Source organism: Oncorhynchus kisutch, linkage group LG21 (genome assembly GCF_002021735.2).
Source record: "Oncorhynchus kisutch isolate 150728-3 linkage group LG21, Okis_V2, whole genome shotgun sequence".
Lineage (NCBI taxonomy): Eukaryota > Metazoa > Chordata > Actinopteri > Salmoniformes > Salmonidae > Oncorhynchus > Oncorhynchus kisutch.
The window spans coordinates 28,437,958-28,460,848 of record NC_034194.2 but is presented as its reverse complement, the minus strand read 5'-3'; the positions used below and the strand labels follow the sequence as shown (position 1 = coordinate 28,460,848).

At 44.6% G+C, this 22,891-nt stretch overlaps 1 protein-coding gene and 1 non-coding gene across 9 annotated transcripts in view; both read left to right on the top strand.

Moving 5' to 3' along the window:
• The window catches only part of LOC109866319 (kelch-like protein 29), a 385,773-nt gene that overhangs the window by 337,337 nt on the left and 25,545 nt on the right, over window positions 1-22,891 (top strand). For 7 of the 8 annotated variants that reach the window (XM_031800806.1, XM_031800805.1, XM_020454929.2 and 4 more), the window contains 2 exons: window positions 8,102-8,284; window positions 9,753-9,933. In XM_031800806.1, coding sequence (XP_031656666.1) covers window positions 8,102-8,284; window positions 9,753-9,933 — 364 coding nt within the window. The other variant, XM_031800808.1, reaches the window with a different exon arrangement.
• trnaa-ugc (transfer RNA alanine (anticodon UGC)) lies at window positions 12,003-12,076 on the top strand. The gene has a single exon. It is a non-coding gene; the product is annotated as a tRNA-Ala (tRNA).

The window sequence follows — 22,891 nt, the reverse complement described above, 5'->3', positions numbered from 1 at the left end:
TGGATGAAAGTAGAGACTCAGCTACAAAATGGTTTATCATACACTGAATGTGAGGAACAATGGGGAAGTAATTCTGCTTTGAAAGTTGATCAACTTGTACCTCCCTTTTTGAGAAAACCGTCTTTCAATGTTTTGGTACTACTATTGGAGAGCCATCTTTGTCTACACCCATTCAACATTGTTCACATCCTCTTAAGCCTTAGCCCCACCCATCTCTTTAAGGGTTGATCCAACCGTTAGTACAATAATAGCCCGCTTCCATACATCTGAGAGCTTCTATCTGTGGTGTCGCGTTCAGAGCACACACTGGACGCTCTGGCCAATAAGTAGGGTCGTTCCGAAAGCTCTGACCTCACAACACAGTCAAGCACAGTGGTCGCCTTAGTTTGACGATGTAATCCAGATGGGTGTTTTCTCCATCTCCTTAGCTATCGTACTCAAATTCCACTGATTTCAAAACTAGGTCCTCCAGAAAGTGGAGAGCATACACAACTTTAGCTAGTGAGCCAGCCAGCTAACAGTACACTTTAACTTGACAGTAGGTTTATGCAGTTTTACTAAACAATCGTTTTTTTTACATCCATGTTCGACACGATTACCCAAACATACTGACCAGCTCCAATAGACTGATACGTGCTTTATGGTAAACCAATCCGAACTCATCTCTCGGCATGTCCAGCCCACTCATTATCTCAGACGATCATGGCTAGCGGGAAGTTTGCTTACTTTTTCTGTGGCTAAACAAACTGGGCTCATAATTTAACAATTGTATTTGTATTTACAAATGGCATACAAGTTTGATATTTAGGCACATAAAAGTTGACATGTTAAAGTCATTTCTGCCAAAAATGCATTTAGCTAAAAACAGTTTTTTAAACATTGAAACAGCTCTCCTGTGAAGTCGTGACTTGCGACATACGCCTAGTTTCCTGAATCGGGTCACATTTGTGTGCAAGCGTGGGTGGGCAGGCAGGCATGCTTGTGTAAGTGTCCAGTGCCTCGTTTGAGTGATTATTCAGGTTGGTTTGTTTTAAAGAACCAATGTAATGTGAGATTACTTTGTGTTACTCTAAAGAGGAATGCAGCATGGTCCTTGAGAATGGCTGAGTCACACACACACTATGAAGCCAAAGCTTGCCAAATTTCCATAATATCTCTTTCCTTGTAATGTGGAAAGATGTAGTAGAGCGTCAAATAAAATATTTAGGTGTAGATGTTTGTTTCTCGTCTTATTGGTGAAATGTTGAACAAGTACATATATATCAAAACATACATTAAAATGGTAGTGTGACCTCTGGTCTAAATACGTCCAGTGAATATAAAACCCATGGCTGTTGGCATGACGACACAGCTTTCTGACCACTTACCAGAGAATCAAGTTAAGCCATGGTGTTGCATGGAGGTGGAGGATGGATACTGGCTGGCTGACTAACTCAGTATCTACCCAGAGCTAGAATATGCAGTTTGCCCACACCACACATACATGCACACAGACCAAATCTGCACATGCAATGCTTTTCACATTAGCAGCCTGGATTAGTGTGAGATTGTATGAATCTGAAGCTGTGGGAAGTCTTAGGTAGGTCAAACGGTCCCATTTGGCATGGACTGTGTTTCGACAGTGTGTGCAAGCATGTGTGTGGGCTGGCAGAGTGCCTGCTAGTGCCGAGTCCCTGTCCCATTGTGACTGTCACTCAACCTGGCTAGTCCCCTCACAGCAGGGCACAAACACACACACACACACACCATGTGAATACCCTTAGAGCACACACATTGACTCAAACACACACTACCTGATTCTATGCCAGAATACTCTCACAGCTGGGGCCACACACTCTGAGGCCCCTGGCCTCCCGATCCTCACCATACCAAATTACCCCTCTGGGAGAGGCACCATAAGGTTAGAGAGGGAGGAGATGGAGCGATTGGGCGGAGAGGAAAAGGTGAGTGGGTTTTAGTGATAGACTGAGGTATGAGTGAGATTAAGGGGAGAAAGAGGGTCCAAGAAGACTAGTGCAATGGGAAAGAACAAGATTGAACTGAGTAAAGAAATATAAGAGATTGAGATGTGGGAGAAGATTAAATAAAAACTACAACAGGAAGCATGGCTGAGGTGAGGGATAGACGGAGAGAGCAGGGTTTACAACAGGAAGCAGGGCTGAGGTGAGAGGGATAGACGGAGAGAGCAGGGTTTAGCCGTTGGGTAAAAAGAGGAATGGTCAGAGTAGAACAAGGAGAAACTGAGAATGCAGAGAGGAGAGGTACAGACGGAGCTATATTTTCAGTCCAAGGATATTTAGTCATAGAAATACAATCTTACCCAAAATTAGAAGATAAATGTGAACCTAAACGATTAACCTAAATACATCTCTAACTAAAAATGCTGTGTTTTAGCCTCCTGTCACAACCTAAGTGAAAAACTGTCATTCATATTTGACTTTTTGTTCTGTTCTGGCTTTTCCATACTGCTACTAGTCATTACTATGCCCTTTCTAGAAGTCAGGTTAAACCAGTAGTACCAGTATTAATTGTATTTTTACAATTCTCTATTATTATTATTGGTTGTAATTGCTGTTAATATTACCACTGAACATGTTCATTATTTATTTTTTATTAACAGTCTAGTATATTCCTGTATAGTGCTCTTGTTGGACCATTGTTGTCATGTTTACTTTGACAATGTAAGGGTTTTGCTTTCCATGTCAATAAAGTAGATTGAATTAAATTGAATTGAGAAAGTGGGAGATAGAGGGAACGTTCTGAATAGGGGAAACTGGACTGGTGCAGGAAAGGTGTGTGTGTGTGTGTGTGTGTGTGTGTACAGGAAAAGAAAGCTCCCGAGTGTCATTTGTGTGTAAGAACCTATGGCGTGTGGAGGAAGAACCCTTACTTAGTCCTGCTGTGATGTAAATGACGGAGTGTGTGTGTGTGAACAGTAGGGAGCAGGCTGGTGTCAGGGATAGGAGTCATTAGGAGGTAGTGGCTGTGGTGTGTGTTCCGTCGAAGCTAGGCTCAGCAGGTGGGCAGCTAACCTGCCAGAGTTCTCGCCCCTCCTTTCCTCTCATGGTCACGACACGGTAGAGAACACATGCTGTCAGCATCTCAGTTATCTCTCCATCCCTCCATACATCCGACCTCTTCCCCCACTGTTTCAGCAGCTGAATGACATCAGCCCCTGTGTGGATCTGTTGTCAAGGAGAATGTACTGGGTGCTCACACGTCTCTAGCAGCTCTACCCGTGATGTGATCCAACAATGGCTGTATTCACCTTCACCCTGGCTGTCTCACAACCCCCAGAGGACGTTTTGGTTCCATGTTTGAAAATGCTACGTATGAACAGTTTCTAGTTACTCTAACAGAGGGCAGAGGCGGAGATATGGAGCAAGAGAGAGCCAAGGCCAAAGACGGGTAGGAAGAGGTAGAGAAAATAAACAACATTCATTCTGTTTTTTTCCCACGTCCCTAACAAGTGGAGAAGTGTCTCTGTTTGACCTTTAAGAGCAGGTGACAGGGGTCAAGAGGCATCCCACCTCCCATCCAGATGTCATGTTCACTAACAAAAACATTCTGCAATTAAAAAATAAAAAGATGAGTCGCTTATCTTGGCAGTTACTCCACCATCCCTGGTGTATGTATGAACCTTCAGGTTGTTATAATGCATGATGATGTAGAGAGAACAAGGATCTAAACACACATGCATTCAACCAACACATTATGTATGTTTCTTGTATATGTTCTGTGTCGAGATACATGGTTGGCATTTACCTCAGGACTGAGAATCACACATTCAGCAATATTGTACTGTATATGAGCAGTATGTCAGCTGAAGTTGTTCTGTAGTTGGTACCTGATGGTTGTGCTGTTGCCACTCTGAATACCACTGCACTGAGGTAAATTATTCTTATCTTCCTATATATTGTCACTATTCCTCTGCTTTAATAATCAGTCAGTGTTCAGTCACCCATATATTTGTAGTTACATTGGCAGCACATATTTGGTAAAGCTCTAGCATGTTTGTGGCCCATTTTTGTGATTAAACTGCCCTCAATCTTTGGAAGAAGCAGTGCATGTTTCCATCCATCCTATCCCAGTGTCAGCTGTGTGAGGCAGCATTTACCTCTTCTCTCTGCTCATCCAACTAAAGCCTTCTGTTCTCCTCCTTTTTTATCAAAAGCTCTCGCTGTATTTTAACAGCCCTGGAGAAAGACAGGAAAAGAGAAAATAAGGGAACTGGAGAGCAGCTTTAGTTAAGATGACCGCAGTGTTTAAAGGGATGGAAGGTGGTGAAGGAAGAAAAAAAAGGAGTGGTGGAAGGTGGTTGTCAAGGGAACAAGGGTGGAGAAGGAGTATTGATCCAGGAAGATGAGCCAGCGGTTAGAATCCTAGCTATGGAATGATTGAGGAATAGATCTCTTTCCTTCTCTCTGGCTTTCCCTTTCTCCCTCCCTCTGTCAAACTGCTGTTGAGGACTAAGAGGCCTGGAGATGCATGTGGCAGACAGCCAGTGTGTTTGTGTTTTTGGATCACTGGTGTTTTTATACAGCGTATGCTGCCACACACAAACACAAACACACACACTATGTATCACTAGCATCTTTATACAGCGTATGCTGCCACACACAAACACACACACTATGTATCACTAGCATCTTTATACAGCGTATGCTGCCACACACAAACACACACACTATGTATCACTACCATCTTTATGCAGCGTATGCTGCCACACACAAACAAACACACACACGCAACCACAAACACACACACTACGTATCACTAGCATCTTTATACAGCGTATGCTGCCACACAAACACACACACTATGTATCACTAGCATCTTTATGCAGCGTATGCTGCCACACACAAACACACACGCAATCACAAACACACACTATGTATCACTAGCATCTTTATACAGCGTATGCTGCCACACACACTATGTATCACTAGCATCTTTATGCAGCGTATGCTGCCACACACGCAACCACAAACACACACACTATGTATCACTAGCATCTTTATACAGCGTATGCTGCCACATGCAACCACAAACACACACACTACGTATCACTAGCATCTTTATACAGCGTATGCTGCCACACACAAACACAAACACACACACTACGTATCACTAGCATCTTTATGCAGCGTATGCTGCCACACACAAACACACACAAACACAAACACACACACTATGTATCACTAGCATCTTTATACAGCGTATGCTGCCACATGCAACCACAAACACACACACTACGTATCACTAGCATCTTTATACAGCGTATGCTGCCACACAAACACAAACACACACACTACGTATCACTAGCATCTTTATGCAGCGTATGCTGCCACACAAACACACACGCAACCACAAACACACACACACTACGTATCACTAGCATCTTTATGCAGCGTATGCTGCCACACAAACACAAACACACACACTACGTATCACTAGCATCTTTATGCAGCGTATGCTGCCACACACAAACACACACGCAACCACAAACACACACACACTACGTATCACTAGCATCTTTATGCAGCGTATGCTGCCACACACAAACACACACGCAACCACAAACACACACACTACGTATCACTAGCATCTTTATGCAGCGTATGCTGCCACCCACAAACACACACACTACGTATCACTAGCATCTTTATGCAGCGTATGCTGCCACACACAAACACACACACACGCAACCACAAACACACACACTACGTATCACTAGCATCTTTATACAGCGTATGCTGCCACACAAACACAAACACACACACTATGTATCACTAGCATCTTTATACAGCGTATGCTGCCACACAAACACAAACACACACGCAAACACACACACTACGTATCACTAGCATCTTTATGCAGCGTATGCTGCCACACACAAACATACACGCAACCACAAACACACACTATGTATCACTAGCATCTTTATACAGCGTATGCTGCCACATGCAACCACAAACACACACAAACACACACTACGTATCACTAGCATCTTTATACAGCGTATGCTGCCACACAAACACAAACACACACACTACGTATCACTAGCATCTTTATGCAGCGTATGCTGCCACCCACAAACACACACACTACGTATCACTAGCATCTTTATGCAGCGTATGCTGCCACACACAAACACACACACACACACGCAACCACAAACACACACACTACGTATCACTAGCATCTTTATACAGCGTATGCTGCCACACAAACACAAACACACACACTATGTATCACTAGCATCTTTATACAGCGTATGCTGCCACACAAACACAAACACACACACTACGTATCACTAGCATCTTTATACAGCGTATGCTGCCACACAAACACACACACTACGTATCACTAGCATCTTTATGCAGCGTATGCTGCCACACACAAACACACACGCAACCACAAACACACACACACTACGTATCACTAGCATCTTTATGCAGCGTATGCTGCCACACACAAACACACACGCAACCACAAACACACACACTACGTATCACTAGCATCTTTATAAAGCGTATGCTGCCACATGCAACCACAAACACACACACACTACGTATCACTAGCATCTTTATGCAGCGTATGCTGCCACACACAAACACACACGCAACCACAAACACACACACACTACGTATCACTAGCATCTTTATGCAGCGTATGCTGCCACACACAAACACACACGCAACCACAAACACACACACACTACGTATCACTAGCATCTTTATGCAGCGTATGCTGCCACCCACAAACACACACACTACGTATCACTAGCATCTTTATGCAGCGTATGCTGCCACACACAAACACACACGCAACCACAAACACACACACTACGTATCACTAGCATCTTTATACAGCGTATGCTGCCACACGCAACCACAAACACACACACTATGTATCACTAGCATCTTTATACAGCGTATGCCAACAGTGTGTGAGAGATGAGGCACCCGTAGTGTACTGAACACCATGGTTGAGCACTGAACATGGAGAGAATACTTATACTGGCTGAGGGAGCTCTGATCAAAACACACACACACACAGGTGGAGGTGCTGCTCTGAATTAGATGAGACCCTGAATTAAAATGCTGTTTGCAGTGCTGCTGTTCTTGAATATCCACACATTGATTTAGCGTATTGATTTAGTAAGGGTTTGAGGCCATGCTGTGAGTCTCACTAGCACAGATAGAGAAGTGATGTGCATCTATGGGAATGGAGTAGAGGGGGCAGAAGAGGGTTGGGGGGTAGAGAGAGTGGGATAGAATTGTTTTCTGTGGCAATGGAGGGAGAGACAAAGAGGGAGGGAGAAAGACTGATGCAGACAGGAGAGTTATCTGTATGGGACTGGAGAGTAGAGAGCTGCTGCAGCCTAACAGATGGCAGAGAGAGCTGTCTAGATAATTGAGTTATATGTCCCACTTTACACACTACACTTTCCTGAACCAAGAGGAAACTTTGTCAGTTTGCATTTTGGTTTTGCATATCCCTGAGAGGCTACTGAATTGGAAATAACAATAAACAAGGCCTGCAGGCTGCTAAATTGAAAAACATCTGAAGCCATGTTTGGTGCCGTCTGTAGACCAATTAGAGCTATGTCCATCACCCAAAAGGAATTGTCCACAACCATAGTCCACAACCTTCCAAAATCCTGTTTAGTACGTGACAAACCTGGGCTTCCCACTTCCGAGGCTACAATAACCACAGCCCATTTCTGAAACTGATTTGCCTGTGAACTATCACATGTCATGTAGGTTATTTCCCTCCATTTCTCCCCACACAAATGGATAATTGTTAGTTACAAACAATGCTTGAACCCAACTATTGTCACTAGTTCCTATGCTATCGCAGGATCCTAACTGTGCAATCACTACTATTTCATTGTAAATAAATACCACCAATTATTGCACCTGTACCTCTGACTCAGTCAACAGTTGCTGCTCCAAACCAACTAAATAGGCTGGGTCCTTTTATCAGAAACACTGCTCTGACCACTCACAAAAACAGCATCCTCACCGTATGATAGTTTCTGCTAACACTTGTTTAATGAGTTTCTCTGTCTCTCCCCCTCCCTCTGTCCCTCTAGGTGTGGCAGAGGTGATAGTGTTAATCGGTGGTCGTCAGGCCATCAGTATGAACCAGCGCTCTCTGACGGCGGTGACATGTTTTAACCCTCAGAACAGTAAGTGGTTCCCATTGGCCAGCCTGCCCTTCTACGACAGAGAGTTCTTCAGCGTCATCTCAGCTGGGGACAACATCTACCTGTCAGGTAGGCTAACGACGTAGACGTCACACACATAGAGTATATCTATATCTGTTTATCCATACATCCAGTGTAAAGTTTTAAAATTGCATTCATATTATTGTTCCCCTATATTTCTCCAGAGGTCTCTGTTCTCTGTACTATATTCCTCCAGAGGTCTCTGTTCTCTGTACTATATTCCTCCAGAGGTCTCTGTTCTCTGTACTATATTCCTCCAGAGGTCTCTGTTCTCTGTACTATATTCCTCCAGAGGTCTCTGTTCTCTGTACTATATTCCTCCAGAGGTCTCTGTTCTCTGTACTATATTCCTCCAGAGGTCTCTGTTCTCTGTACTATATTCCTCCAGAGGTCTCTGTTCTCTGTACTATATTCCTCCAGAGGTCTCTGTTCTCTGTACTATATTCCTCCAGAGGTCTCTGTTCTCTGTACTATATTCCTCCAGAGGTCTCTGTTCTCTGTACTATATTCCTCCAGAGGTCTCTGTTCTCTGTACTATATTCCTCCAGAGGTCTCTGTTCTCTGTACTATATTCCTCCAGAGGTCTCTGTTCTCTGTACTATATTCCTCCAGAGGTCTCTGTTCTCTGTACTATATTCCTCCAGAGGTCTCTGTTCTCTGTACTATATTCCTCCAGAGGTCTCGGTTCTCTGTACTATATTCCTCCAGAGGTCTCGGTTCTCTGTACTATATTCCTCGTCCAGTCTCCATGTGTGTACATCTCCTATACAGAGGTAGACCTTGACATTCGACAGTGAAACAGAACACTATAAACGCTAAGAGAGAATGTTCTCCCCTCTCATTTCCCATGGACCTGGCCTGTGTGTGTCTGTGGGGAGGCAGGTGCTCAGTGGGGAAATCATCAGTGTGCAGTAGTACTAACCAGGGCTGAGGACCCTGTGTTCCTCCAGATAATGGATTGAATGTCCACTCTCTTTGCTGCTTTCATACCAAGCTAGGTAATGCATTGTAACAGTGAGGGGTAGAAATAAGGGTGAATATACAGGCATTGTGTCTTGGTGGTGCCTTGTTACATTTGCCCCCAGGTCATAACGATTCCAAAATGAGTTATTGTAAACCAGTAAAAAAATAATCTATCTAGATATTTTTAACATTGGTTAAATTGTATATGCATCTTATTTAGTCGGTGTTAGAGTCTGGTGTGATGGTAGCTGACGAGTGTGTGGTGTGTGTGTTTCAGGTGGGACAGTCGGTGATGGTAGCTGACAAGTGTGTGTGTGTTTCAGGTGGGACAGAGTCGGGGGGGATGGTATCTGACGTGTGTATTTTATGTGTGCGTTTCAGGTGGGACAGAGTCGGGGTGATGGGAGCTGACGTGTGTATTTTATGTGTGCGTTTCAGGTGGGACAGAGTCGGGGTGATGGGAGCTGACATGTGTATTTTATGTGTGTGTTTCAGGTGGGACAGAGTCGGTGGTAATGGTAGCTGACGTGTGTATTTTATGTGTGTGTTTCAGGTGGGACAGAGTCGGGGGTGATGGTAGCTGACGTGTGGTGCTACATGTCTCTATTGGACAACTGGAATCTGATGTCCCGTATGACGGTGCCTCGCTGCAGACACAACAGTCTGGTCTACGATGGGAAACTCTATACCATCGGAGGTCTGGGTGTGTCAGGAAACCTGGACCATGTAGAGAGGTAGGACAATGACATGTGCCTATGGAAACAACTGATTAAGTGGCACGAGCTTTGGCTGCTGCTAGTGTAGCAGTAACGGAAGCTGTGCTAAAACATGTTTGCAGGTGCTCTGTTGGCTATACTTATATTGAAGTTATTTCATGAAGTGTCTTGTATGTTAGGTTACATCGACTAGCTTTTTCAATAGAGCCTTGTGCATAGATGTCCCTGGTTAGAAGGATGGCTATTGCCTGTATATCCCTGTGTGTGTAACTGTCCTGAGCTGTAAAGGACAGTTTAATGTTAAACTTGATTATTGATTAGTGGGTAAAATCCCTTTGATCAGAAAGCAACACTTCCATCCACGGAAGTGCAACAATGAGACTGAAGGGCCTATGAGGAGATGTGAATGGCTGTGTGTGTGTGCTCTCCACACACGGTCTTGATGCTGGGCTGGGGAGATTAAATTGAGCAATCAAAATAACATTACAGAACGTAATGGAACAGGCTGCTGTTGCTCATTACTGAACTGAATGGATCTCCCAAGCCTTTCTCAATGCAACGACACACACACACTGTGAAGCCTCTCAATGCAACAAAAACGCACACTGTGAAGGTGCTCTCAATGCAACGACACACACACACACTGTGACGCCTCTCTCAATGCAACGACACACACACTGAAGCTGCTCTCAATGCAACGACACACACACACACCGTGAAGCCGCTCTCAACGCAACAACACACAGACACCGACGACACTATCTCCATGTAACATCGATCCCTCAAATGGAATCATCTAATTTGATATGTCTCTGTAACGCTGCCATGCTGTGTCATTAAGGCTGTCTGGCTGGAATACTGAGTCCTGTAATGGAAACGCATTTGATTCCTCTGCCTCCAGTCGCAGCTTGTAATTACAGACCTAGCAGTGTATCTCAGCGTTTACAGTCAAACAAAGCAGTGATGTGTGTGTGCGCGCGTGTTCGGAGACCCTCAGCCAGTGTCCATTATCTACAACGCTCTCTGTCTGAAACTGTCAAAAGGTTCTGTCTGTTATCGGGGCACTCAGATGAACCGGGAAAGCAGTGGTAGAGGGGCAACTATGTGTAAGGGGTTCAACAGAATACTATGAACTACTAATGGGTGTACAGAAACAGCAGGAGTGTCTTATCTGAGTGGTTGAAATATTGGTGGACGAAATGTCAGAATTTATGTAGAAAGTGGGGGTGATGGCATATAGTAGGTGTTGCTGTGTTGGTTTTCACAGCGTGTGGACAGAAGTGTGTCTCCATGCTACAAGGCATGTAATTGCTCCCCAGGTGGCCAAGAGCTCCTTGTCTGAGGGATATTTATACTCCCTTGTAGCACGTGCGCGCGCACACACACACTCAGCCATTCACACACCCAGTGTTGTTAAGTAATTTATAGTCATTTCCTTCCAGAATTGCTGGGCCAGCTAAGCACATGGATTTCTCATCAAAACAGCATTAAAACATGACAGGACTTTAACCTCAGCTCTCTAAAGATTTCTCACTCCCGTCTCACAGGTGGTCTTTCGTTTGCTCTCTAGCTGGACATATGGTAGTAGAGTAGGTCTGTCTGTTGGTGTACCGGGGTTTCCGTTATGAAAATGTGGTGCCCGACATTTGACCGGCAGAATTGTAATTTACCGGACATATCTGAAATGTGGGAATTAATATGGAGTTGGTCCCCCCCTTTGCTGCTATAACAGCCTCCACTCTTCAGGGAAGGCTTTCCACTAGATGTTTGTACATTGCTGCTATAACAGCCTCCACTCTTCTGGGAAGACTTTCCACTAGATGTTGGAACATTGCTGCTATAACAGCCTCCACTCTTCGGGGGAAGGCTTTCCACTAGATGTTGGAACATTGCTGCGGGGACCTGTATCCATACTACCATTAGTGAGGTTGGGCACTGATGTTGGGCGATTAGGCCTGGCTTGCAGTCGGCATTCCAATTCCACACCAATCTCTATATGGACCTCAGTTTATGCACGGGGGTGTTGTCATGCTGAAACAGGAAAGGGCCTTCTCCAAACTGTTGCCACAAAGTTGGAAGCACAGAATGTCCTGTGTGGCTTAGTTAGTAGAGCATGGCGCTTGCAACGCCAGGGTTGTGGGTTCGATTCCCACCGGGGACCAGTAAAAAAAGTAGAATCGTCTAAAATATCATTGTATGCTGTAGTGTTAAGATTTCCCTTCACTGCAAGGAAGGGGCCTAGCCCGAACCATGAAAATCAGCCCCAGACCATTATTCCTCCTCCACCAAACTATACAATTGCCATAATTTCACAATGGGATTTTTTTGTTTCCCGGGACAACAGACACCAAATGTTATTTATCAGCATGTACCTTTTTGTAGTGACGAAAGCCAGTTATTACCGGCGAACGGAAACCTTGACATGTACAGTAGGTCTGTCTGGTGGGACTGAACACCTCCCTCTGGATCCTGGACTTCCTGACAGGCCAAGCCCAGGTGGTTAGGGTAGGCAACATCACCTCCGCCACACTGTCCCTTAACACAGGGGGACCCACAGGGGTGTGCGCTTAGTCCCCTCCTGTATTCCCTGTTTACTCAGGACTGTGTAGACATGCGCCACTAACACCAAGTTTTCCGACAAGATGATCATAGTCCCGATCACCAGCGACGATGAGACTGCCTACAGCAGGGGTGTCAAACTCATTTCATGGAGGGCCTAGTGTCTGCAGGTTTTTGTTTTTTGTTTTCAATTCAGACCTAGACAACCAGGTGGGGAGTTCATTACTAAATAGTGACCGTAATTCATAAATCAAAAACAAAGGTGGAGCGTAAACCCGCAGATGCCTCAGCCCACCGTGGAATGAGTTTGATTCGTGGCCTATAGGGAGGAGGTCCGTGACCTGGCAGTGTGGTGCCCGAACAACAACCTCTCCCTCAACGTCAATAAGGACAAGGAGCTGATAGTGGACGACAGGGTGGCGAGCACGCCCCCATCCACGTTTACCTCTGCAACTATGTTTATCATATATCCTGATGCCCAGTCAACTTACCCCTGTACATATCTACCTCTATCATTCCAGTATCCCTACACATTGTAAATGTTACTGTAACTGACCCTGTATATAAACTCAGCCAAAGAAGAAACGTCCCTTTTTCAGGACCCTGTCTTTCAAAGATAATTCGTAAAAATCCAAATAATTTCACAGATCTTCATTGTAAAGGGTTTAAACACTGTTTCCCATGATTGTTCAATGAACCATAACCAATGAATGAACATGCACCTGTGGAACGGTGGTTAAGACACTAACAGCTTAGACGGTAGGCAATTAAGGTCAATTATGTAAACTTAGGACACTAAAGAGGCCTTTCTACTGACTCTGAAAAACACCAAAAGAAACATGCCCATGGTCCCTGCTCATCTGCGTGAACGTGCCTTAGGCATGCTGCAAGGAGGCATGAGGACTGCAGATGTGGCCAGGGCAATAAATTGCGGTGTCCGTACTGTGAGATGCCTAAGACAGCGCTACAGGGAGACAGGACGGACAGCTGATTGCCCTCGCAGTGGCAGACCACGTGTAACAACACCTGCACAGGATCGGTACATCCGAACATCACACCTGCAGGACCGGTACAGGATGGCAACAACTGCCCTCGTTACACCAGGAACGCACAATCCCTCCAGTGCTCAGAATGTCCGCAATAGGCTGACAGAGGCTTGACTGAGGGCTTGTAGGCCTGTTGCAAGGCAGGTCCTCACCAGACATCACCGGCAACAACATCACCTATGGGCAAAAACCCGCCGTCGCTGGACCAGACAGGACTGGCAAAAAGTGCTCTTCACTGACGAGTCGTGGTTTTGTCTCACCGGGGGTGATGGTCGGATTCGTGTTTATCGTCGGAATGAGCGTTACACCGAGGCCTGTACTCTGGAGTGGGATCGATTTGGAGGTGGAGGGTACGTCATGGTCTGGGGCGGTGTGTCAGTATCATCGGACTGAGCTTGTTGTCATTGCAGGCAATCGCAACACTGCGTTACAGGAAAGACATCCTCCTCCCTCATGTGGTACCCTTCCTGCAGGCTCATCCTGACATGACCCTCGAGCATGACAATGCCACCAGCCACACTGCTTGATCTTTGCGTGATTTCCTGCAAGACAGAAATGTAAGTGTTCTGCCATGGCCTGTGAAGAGCCCGGATCTCAATCCAGCTGAGCACGTCTGGGACCTGTTGGATCGGAGGTTGAGGACTAGGGCCATTCCCCCCAACTTGCAGGTGCCGTGGTGGAAGAGTAGGGTAACATCTCACAGCAATAACTGGTAAATCTGGTGCCGTCCATGAGGAGGAGATGCACTGCAGTACTTAATGCAGCTGGTGGCCACACCAGATAGACTGTTACTTTTGATTTTGGTTCACATTCAATTTCTGTAAGTCACATGTCTGTCGAACTTGTTCAGTTTGTTGTTGAATCTTATGTATATACAAATATTTACTCGGTAAGTATTCTGAAAATAAACGCAGTTGACAGTGAGGTCGTTTCTTTATTTTGCTGAGTTTACTATGCTTACTTTTTATTTAGTCTGTTTTTGTTCTTGTTTTGTTTTACATTGTCATGGATTACTGCATTTTTGTGTTTAGATTTGGCAAGAAAGGCATTTCACTGTACTTGTGCAAGAGACATTTAAACGTGAAACGAGCTCTCTAGCCATGGTCATATTTTGGCTCTTCACAGCGTTATTTTGTAAGATGCAGTTTTGTTGCGTTTTTGTCAGCGGTCTATCTATCCATCTGTTGTTTGATATAGGACAATTCCACAGTAACAGAATGATGTACAATTTCCAGAGGAAATAGTTGTATGGTTTTTAACTTTGCATTCATTGGTTTTTGTTTGACATTCATTTTAAAGTGGGAAATCTGAGTTTCGGCATCAATCTGTTACCCATAGAATTGCCCTATAGTGATGTGTGATGTCATGTGTGCATGGCTGGTACAGTGTGCAGTTTGCCCAGCAGCAGCCTGACTGACTGGGCCTCTGCCCTGCAGCTCTACAGCCACATTTGACTTGCCCACTCAAGCACTGATTGGCACGGCTGATTTGAGGTTTGTTTACAGGAGTCTGTGAGCGTCTGTGTGTGTCTGTGCACGCACGTGTCTACACGTCTCCATCTCTGTCAAGGCCTTAGCCTCAACGCCTCCAGCCTGCCCTGCCTCATTTGTGGCCTGGCCATCTATCTTGCTCTTGGTTTCACGGATCTTAACCGTGAAATTCTCCTACATTCACAATTATGTCCTCAATCAGTCTGTCAGTCTGTCTCAGGGCTGCTACCTTTTTATATCAGCCCAGCAGGAGACCACAGCAACAGTCTATAGAAAGCTGTCTCTGACTCACTCGCATTATAACAGCTGTTCTACACACCCCTCTAGTGGATTAGGAATGACTGAAGTCAGTACACATACAGTGCATTCAGAAAGTATTCAGACACCTTCCACATTTTGTTACGTTACAGCCTTATTCTAAAATGCATTAAATTAAACATGCTCCTCGTCAATCTACACACAGTAACCCATTATGACAAAGCGAAAACAGGTTTTTGGAAAGGCACACACCTGTCTGTATAAGTTGGCAGTGCATGTCAGAGCAAACAAAAACCAGGCCATGAGGTCGAAGGAATTGTCCGTAGAGCTCCGAGAAAGGATTGTGTCAAGGCTTTGGAAGGGTATCAAAAAATGTCTGCAACATTGAAGGTCCCCAAGAACACAGTGACCTCAATCATTCTTGAGTGGAAGACGTTTTGAACCACCAAGAGTCTTCCTAGAGCTGGCTGCCTGGCCAAACCCATCTCTGCAGCACTCCACCAATCAGGCCTTTATGGTAGAGTGGCAAGACGGAAGCCACCACTCAGTAAAAGGCACATGACTGCTCGATTGGAGTTTGCCAAAAGGCACCTAAAGGACTCTGACCATGAACAACAAGATTCTCTGGCGTCACATCTGGAGGAAACATGGCACCATCCCTACGGGGAAGCATGGTGGTGGCAGCATCATGCTGTGGGGATATTGTTCAGCAGCAGGGACTGGGAGACTAGATTGAGGGAAAGATGAATGGCGCAAAGGACAGATCCTTGATGAAAACCTGCTCCAGAGCACTCAGCCCCAGACTGAAGTACTAAGGTTTACCTTCCCACAGGACAATGACCCTAAGCACTTAGCCAGGACCACGCAGAAGTGGCTTCGGGACAAGTCTCTGAATGTCCTTGAGTCGCCTAGCCAGAGCCCGGACTTGAGCCCTATCGATCATCTCTGGGGAGACTTGACAATAGCTGTGCAGAGACACTCCCCATCCAACCTGACAGAGGTTGAGAGGATCTGCAGAGCAGAATGGGATAAACTCTCCAAATACAGGCGTGCCAAGCTTTCAGCATAATACCCAAGAAGACTCGAGGTTGTAATCGCTGCCAAAGGTGCTTCAACAAAGAACTGAGTAAAGGGACTGAATACTTATATAAATGTTTTTTTTTAAATGTGTATTTATACATCTGCAAACACTTATAAAATCCTGTTTTTGCTTTGTCATAATGGGGTATTGTGTGTAGATTGAGGGGGAAAAAAAACATTTTAAATCCATTTTAGAATATGGGGTCTGAATTCTTTCCGAATACATTGTAGATTAGGAGCTGAAGACCCAAGGAAGAACCTACCAAGGTGTCTGCAGCGGATAATGATCTTAATAAAATTCAGATAATTCTGTTTCTGGGAGAGTTGGTGTCCAACAAAATTTTTGTGTGCCCCACATGACATATTCAAGGCAGATCCCTATCACTAGAAAATGAACAGAGTATTCGGTACATAGTGTAACCATAGATACCCGCTTGTGAGTTACAAGAGCACTATGTACAGTGTACCAACATGTTGAGCTGCTAGACAGCCTTATTGCTACATTCATTATGATTTAATGGAGTGTCAATGTCAAATGGTTCAGTTTTATTTATTGAACACTATGTACAGGCAGGTGTTTGTGCTAGGCACCTTCCATTACCACTTAATATTGCATCAAGATTGTTAACTTCTTGACGCTACCCATCCCTTAAGCGGGATAATTGTCATCAGCAACCGCTGAAAAGCATAGCGCCTCAGTCAAATAATATTACTAAAAATATTCATATTCATGAAATCACAAGTGCAATATTGCAAAACACAGCTTAGCTGTGTTAAATCCACCTATCGTCTCAGATTTTGAAATGATGCTTTACAGCGAAAGCAATCTAAGCGTTTAAGTTTATCGATCGCATGACAAAACATTAAGTACACTTAGCATCAGGTAGCTTGGTCACGAAAATCAGAAAAGCAATCAAATTTATCGTTTACCTTTGATCTTCAGATGTTTTCACTCACGAGACTCCCTGTTACACAAATGTTCCTTTTGTTCCATAAAGATTATTTTTTATATCCAAAATACCTCCGTTTGTTTGGCGCATTATGTTCAGAAATCCACAGGAAAGAGCGGTCACGACAACGCAGACGAATTCCAAATAATATCCGTAATGTCCACAAACATTTTTTATAATCAATCCTTCGTTTTTAAAATATATAATCGATAATATATCAACCGCAAATGTCTTTCACAGTAGGAGAGGGAAAAACAATAGCTGTCCAAATTCTGTTGCGCGAGCAAAACTCATGTGACCACTTGACGCGATGTTATCGTTCTGGCTCATTTTTCAAAATAAAAGCCTGAAACTATATCTGAGAGACTGTTGACACCTTGAGGAAGCGATAGGAAAAGGAATCTGGTTGATATCCCTCTAAATGGAGCAATGGTAGGCTATGGAACATAGTTTTCAAAATAGAAGCCACTTCCTGGTTTGATTTTTCTCAGAGTTTCGCCTGCAATATCAGTTCTGTCCTCTGGTCCTGAGAAATAGGACGTTTACTTTGGGATTGTTATTTTTCCAAACATAAAAATAGTGCCCCCTAGCATCAAGAGGTTAACTAGCAACATGACTTAGTATTGCAGTATTGGTTAACATTCCTTACCTGAGTTGTGCTGCAGCCCAGTGAACAATACCATAATACAGGGATATGTGTGTGTGAGGAAGTTATGTTGTTGGTAGCACTTGTGTGTAGTTGTCTAGTTGTGGTTCTCTCAAACAGCCTTGGTATCGTCACCCTTCTAAGGACATTACATCAAAGTTGGATCAGCCTGTAGTGTGGTTTTCCACTTTAATTTTGAGTGGGACTCCAAATCCAGAACTCCATGGGTTGATAAATTAGATTTCCATTGATAATTTGTGTGATTTTTGTCAGCACATTCAACTATGTAAAGAAAAAAGTATTTAATAATATTTCATTCATTCAGATCTAGGATGTTATTTTAGTGTTCCCTTTATTTTTTTGAGCAGTGTATATACTAGCTACAGTGTCTCAAGATGGAAAAACAGTAACATCACAGAACAGTAAGCCAGATATTTCACCTTATGTAAAGTATTCGGTTGTCACTCACTACTTCCAAATATGGTGACGAGAGTAAGCACAGTGGGAGAAGATGGAACGAGATGGGTTTTGACCGAAGTTCTGCTAATTGTCTTATTGATGCCACATTCAATCTCCATATGGTAACAGAGTGGACTGCGTTTTGTGGACTTTACCCTTTTCCAAAGTGCAAGGGGCGAATTGAGTTATTGCGTACATGCACTTTACAGAGTAGGCATTCCCTAATGGGAATATGCCAATAAAAGCTAGAATGTGCCAATTGGATCTCACGAGCTCGTGCTTTGCTCTGCCCACCTCATTGCTTGTTCTGCCCACTGATTCATTTGCTCTCATTGGAAACAACAGGCTCTGGTCTGTCTTGGTTTAGTTATTCAAATCTTTGATACTAGTTCTGCTTTATCTCATTTTTCAAGTGAAGCTCTTTTAATGGAATATACGAACAAACTCATTCGCCGAACCGAAGCGGAAGCCTTTAGGCTGTTTACGCCTGTCCCTCTGTCCTCTGTCTCTCCTGTATAGAAGGCTCAGTCTCCATTCAGCCTGGCTAGGTAGTGGTTATACAGAAGCCCTCCTCAGCCTGACTGTATAGTGGTTATATAGAAGCTCCACTCAGTACTCAGCCAGGCTGTATAGTGGTTTATATAGAAGCTCCACTCAGTACTCAGCCTGGCTGTATATTGGTTATATAGAAGCTCCACTCAGTACACAGCCTGGCTGTATAGTGGTTATATAGAAGCTCCACTCAGTACTCAGCCTGGCTGTATATTGGTTATATAGAATCTCTCCTCAGTACTCAGCCTGGCTGTATAGTGGTTATATAGAAGCTCCACTCAGCCTGGCTGTATAGTGGTCATATAGAAGCTCCACTCAGTACTCAGCCTGGCTGTATATTGGTTATATAGAAGCTCCACTCAGTACTCAGCCTGGCTCTATAGTGGTTATATAGAAGGTCCACTCAGTACTCAGCCTGGCTGTATATTGGTTATATAGAAGCTCCACTCAGTACTTAGCCTGGCTGTATAGTGGTTTATATAGAAGGTCCACTCAGTACTCAGCCTGGCTGTATATTGGTTATATAGAAGCTCCACTCAGTACTCAGCCTGGCTGTATATTGGTTATATAGAAGCTCCACTCAGTACTCAGCGTGGCTGTATAGAGTTGTTGTGACTGTACTCTTCTCCATTGTCTGCCTGCTCGGGAAGCTGTTAAGCCACACTGGGAGATGCGCCCCCACTCATTCAACTCATTCTACACAGACACGCAGGTTCCCGTTCACCCTTTGCCCTACACACACACAGTAGATATACAAGTATGAATGATCCGTACACACACTCCCACTAACACTCATACATACACAGGCATAGACACACATGCTCCTTGATGGGGTACCCATTCAGCACTGAGAAAACCGCCTGCACTGCACCCCAAACCCCCCCTCTCCCGTCTCCTAATGTGGCGTGTTGATGAGTTGTTTTCCTGTGCCTGTTTCTTTGCCTGGAGCTGGGAGAGGAGAGGGGGGTGTCCGTGCCTCTGTAGTCCCACGGCAGAGCTCTGTGGTGAGGTAAAGTTAGCTCTAGACCCCCTGCTGTGGAGGTCCCCCCATGCAGAGCTAATCCTTAACTTCACAACCGTCTCCTACTGTGCTGTCGGGGCTCCAGCTAACCCCTCCCTGCTAACTCACCCTTCTTTCTTCAACTCCCATCACACCTCCTCTCTCTCGCTTCTTATTCCTTCACCCTTTCTCTTTTCACCCTCTCTTTTCTCATTATTTTTCATCCCTCTCTCTGCTGTGTAAATTGGTATGAAGGCCAATATGAAGGCCAATTCAGCCGACATCCATTCATCCTTCACTAATTATCAACGTATTATTTTGTGTGTGTGTGTGTTGACCCTGGGCTGTGCTTTGCCAGCTCTGCATGGTGGCTATCTGTGTCTCTTTGATTTAGTCTCCGGTGCCGGGAAAGAGGAAGAAAGTCCTAAAGAGCCAAAGAATCATCCCTCTTTCTCTCCTTGTCTCTCCCTTCAACCCCCCTTCTCCCTCTCAATCTTTCCCTTTATTTTTTTCACTCTCCTGTTCTCCTGCTCTCTCTCCTCTTCCTTTACCTCTCTCTTTATATAGTATTGGGCTGCTGTAGGATACCTGACGGACAGATTATCTGACGTATACCTGACACCAGCTTCCCCCCTGTCACAGCGAGGGCCTGAGGAGTATGTGTGAGAAAGATGGAGCGTACGATGGAACATGCGTGTGTGTGTGTGCGTGAGGTTTCTGTAGGAGAGGATGATGAAACAGGGATGTCTGGGGATGCCTGCTCGGTCCCTCATGTAGTTGGGGTTCCAGGTTACAGCCAGAGAAACAGGCAGGGTTAAGGCTTGGGGAGAGTTATTATTGGAGGGACATAATAAGAGAGGAAGGGAAGTAAATGCATGTGAAGATTGAGGCATTGTGTGCGTGTCTTTTAGTAGCTGACGGTTTGGGTGATTTCCAGGTTTTACCAGCAGGCAAAATCATTTCTTTCTCTCTCCCTTACTAGACCCCCCCCCTTTCTCTCTCCTATCCTCTTAACTTTCTACAGACTATTAGAAATATCTCCAGGCTGGAAAAATAAGAAAGCATAGACTAAGCCCACAGGAAGAATGAGACATTAATAATGTGTGTAGTTAATTAGGCACTACTGGGTAGTGTGGTTGCTTCTGGGCTGAGAGCTTCCAGGAAATGGGCCTTTCCTGCTGCTGTAGATGGATAACTGACCTTTACAGAGGAAAGCTGTGCTGCCAGATGATCTTAAAACACTCACTGCTCTCCGACACTTGAGGGATGGCACCACTGCTGAGGACACTGTTTGTGTTTGCCTGCTTTTTTCAGGTACATGTATCTCGTCTCAGGTCTGAAATAGCAAGGTGTGCGTGTGTGCTTGACAAGGTGTGTGTGTGTGACAAGTTTAGGTGTCCAGTGTACGGGTTAGTAAAAAAGTGTGTGTACGTGCCGAGTGAGGATCAGTAATTAGTGTGTAACTTACTCCACAGCCAACACTGATGTCGCACGTCCTACTTGACGCCCCCGTCCAATTAAACTGGGATACTGTCTCTGACACACACACTCAGTCTCCAGTCCTCTCTTGACAGTATTTCAAGGTGCCCTCTCACCAGTTTGAAATGAGTGTTATGGCTGGCGGAGGATGCAGAGCAGCAGCAAGGGTCTCCAGTGTGCTGTCACATCAATATAGACAGACTTCCGTGTACAGGGCAGTGTGTAAATGAGTTTATTCTCAGGGATTATGGGTAAATCCGGGAGAGCCATTGTGGATGGTCTGGGATTAGATTAAGGATTCTGGGCTCTGTGTGTGCGTGCTGCTTGTAGCTGTCTGTCCGTGCATGTGTGTGTTAGTGTCTGTTGTGTTCTGCTGGTTTGGTGCTACATGGATCACAGTATATACTGACCTTGTTTACTTTGACAATAAAATGTGTTTTTCTCCTAAGGAGAGACTTAAACCATGCAATTAAAGCCAACAGGATCAAAGTGTGACAATAACCCATGTGTTGTCTATTCAGTAGGTCATATTTATTTCCAATACATCTGGCAAGGCAATCAAAAGGACAGGATGTAATATCACTATCTTGGATGTTCTTTCCCTTCCCCCTGGTCTCTCTTGATCAAGTAATTAATGAGTCAGAAACACAGTTAATTAGCAATGTGTGTCTTCAGCTGAAGTTAGTCCTTGGACACCAAAGTGAGACTGAGATTCTACCTTCACACGGTGATGAGACAATTAACACGCTTTGACATACAGAAACGCACAAAAAAAACCACATTTAGCATGATGGGGTGGGTGATTTCACATCGTAATTAGAAGCTGTCAGTATCACACACACATCACACTACTGTTTTGTGGCTCTCAAGATCCTAGTGTCTTTATAGTAAAATCACAGGGGGACAACTGCTGCTCTGACTTGACCCCAGCATGAGAGAAATACAGGTGTGGAGAGATTGAAGGCATGGGCAAAAAGAAAGACTTCCAGATGCCTCTCTCTCTCTTCCATCTGTCTTCGCTCTCTTGTTAGGTCTGAGTCCAGTCCCAGATCACTGTTGTTTTTCCTCAGGACATATCATACAAGATCTTGTCATCGCTGCTGTAACTGAGACTGAGAGAGTCATTATCTGGACCTTAGCACGTTCTCTGCTAGTACAGCAGAGGAGTGCGCAGAGGAAACACACACTGGTACCCATTTCAGACAGGCGGTGTGGTATGTTACCTGGAGAAAAATATTTTAAAAAGGCAATATTTGTATGACCCCTTTTCAAACAGTCATTTATTTACCACTTATTTGCAGGTATACCCCTTTAATACATATCGGTGGGTAGCTAGACAATTGGGAGGGGTGTAACCGAGAACCATTCACACAGACCCGATAGCTGTATTTTGGTTAAAAGGTCTGAAAATGCAGGAACCATGACTGTCTTTAGGTGGAACTTATTTTTCCATGGTT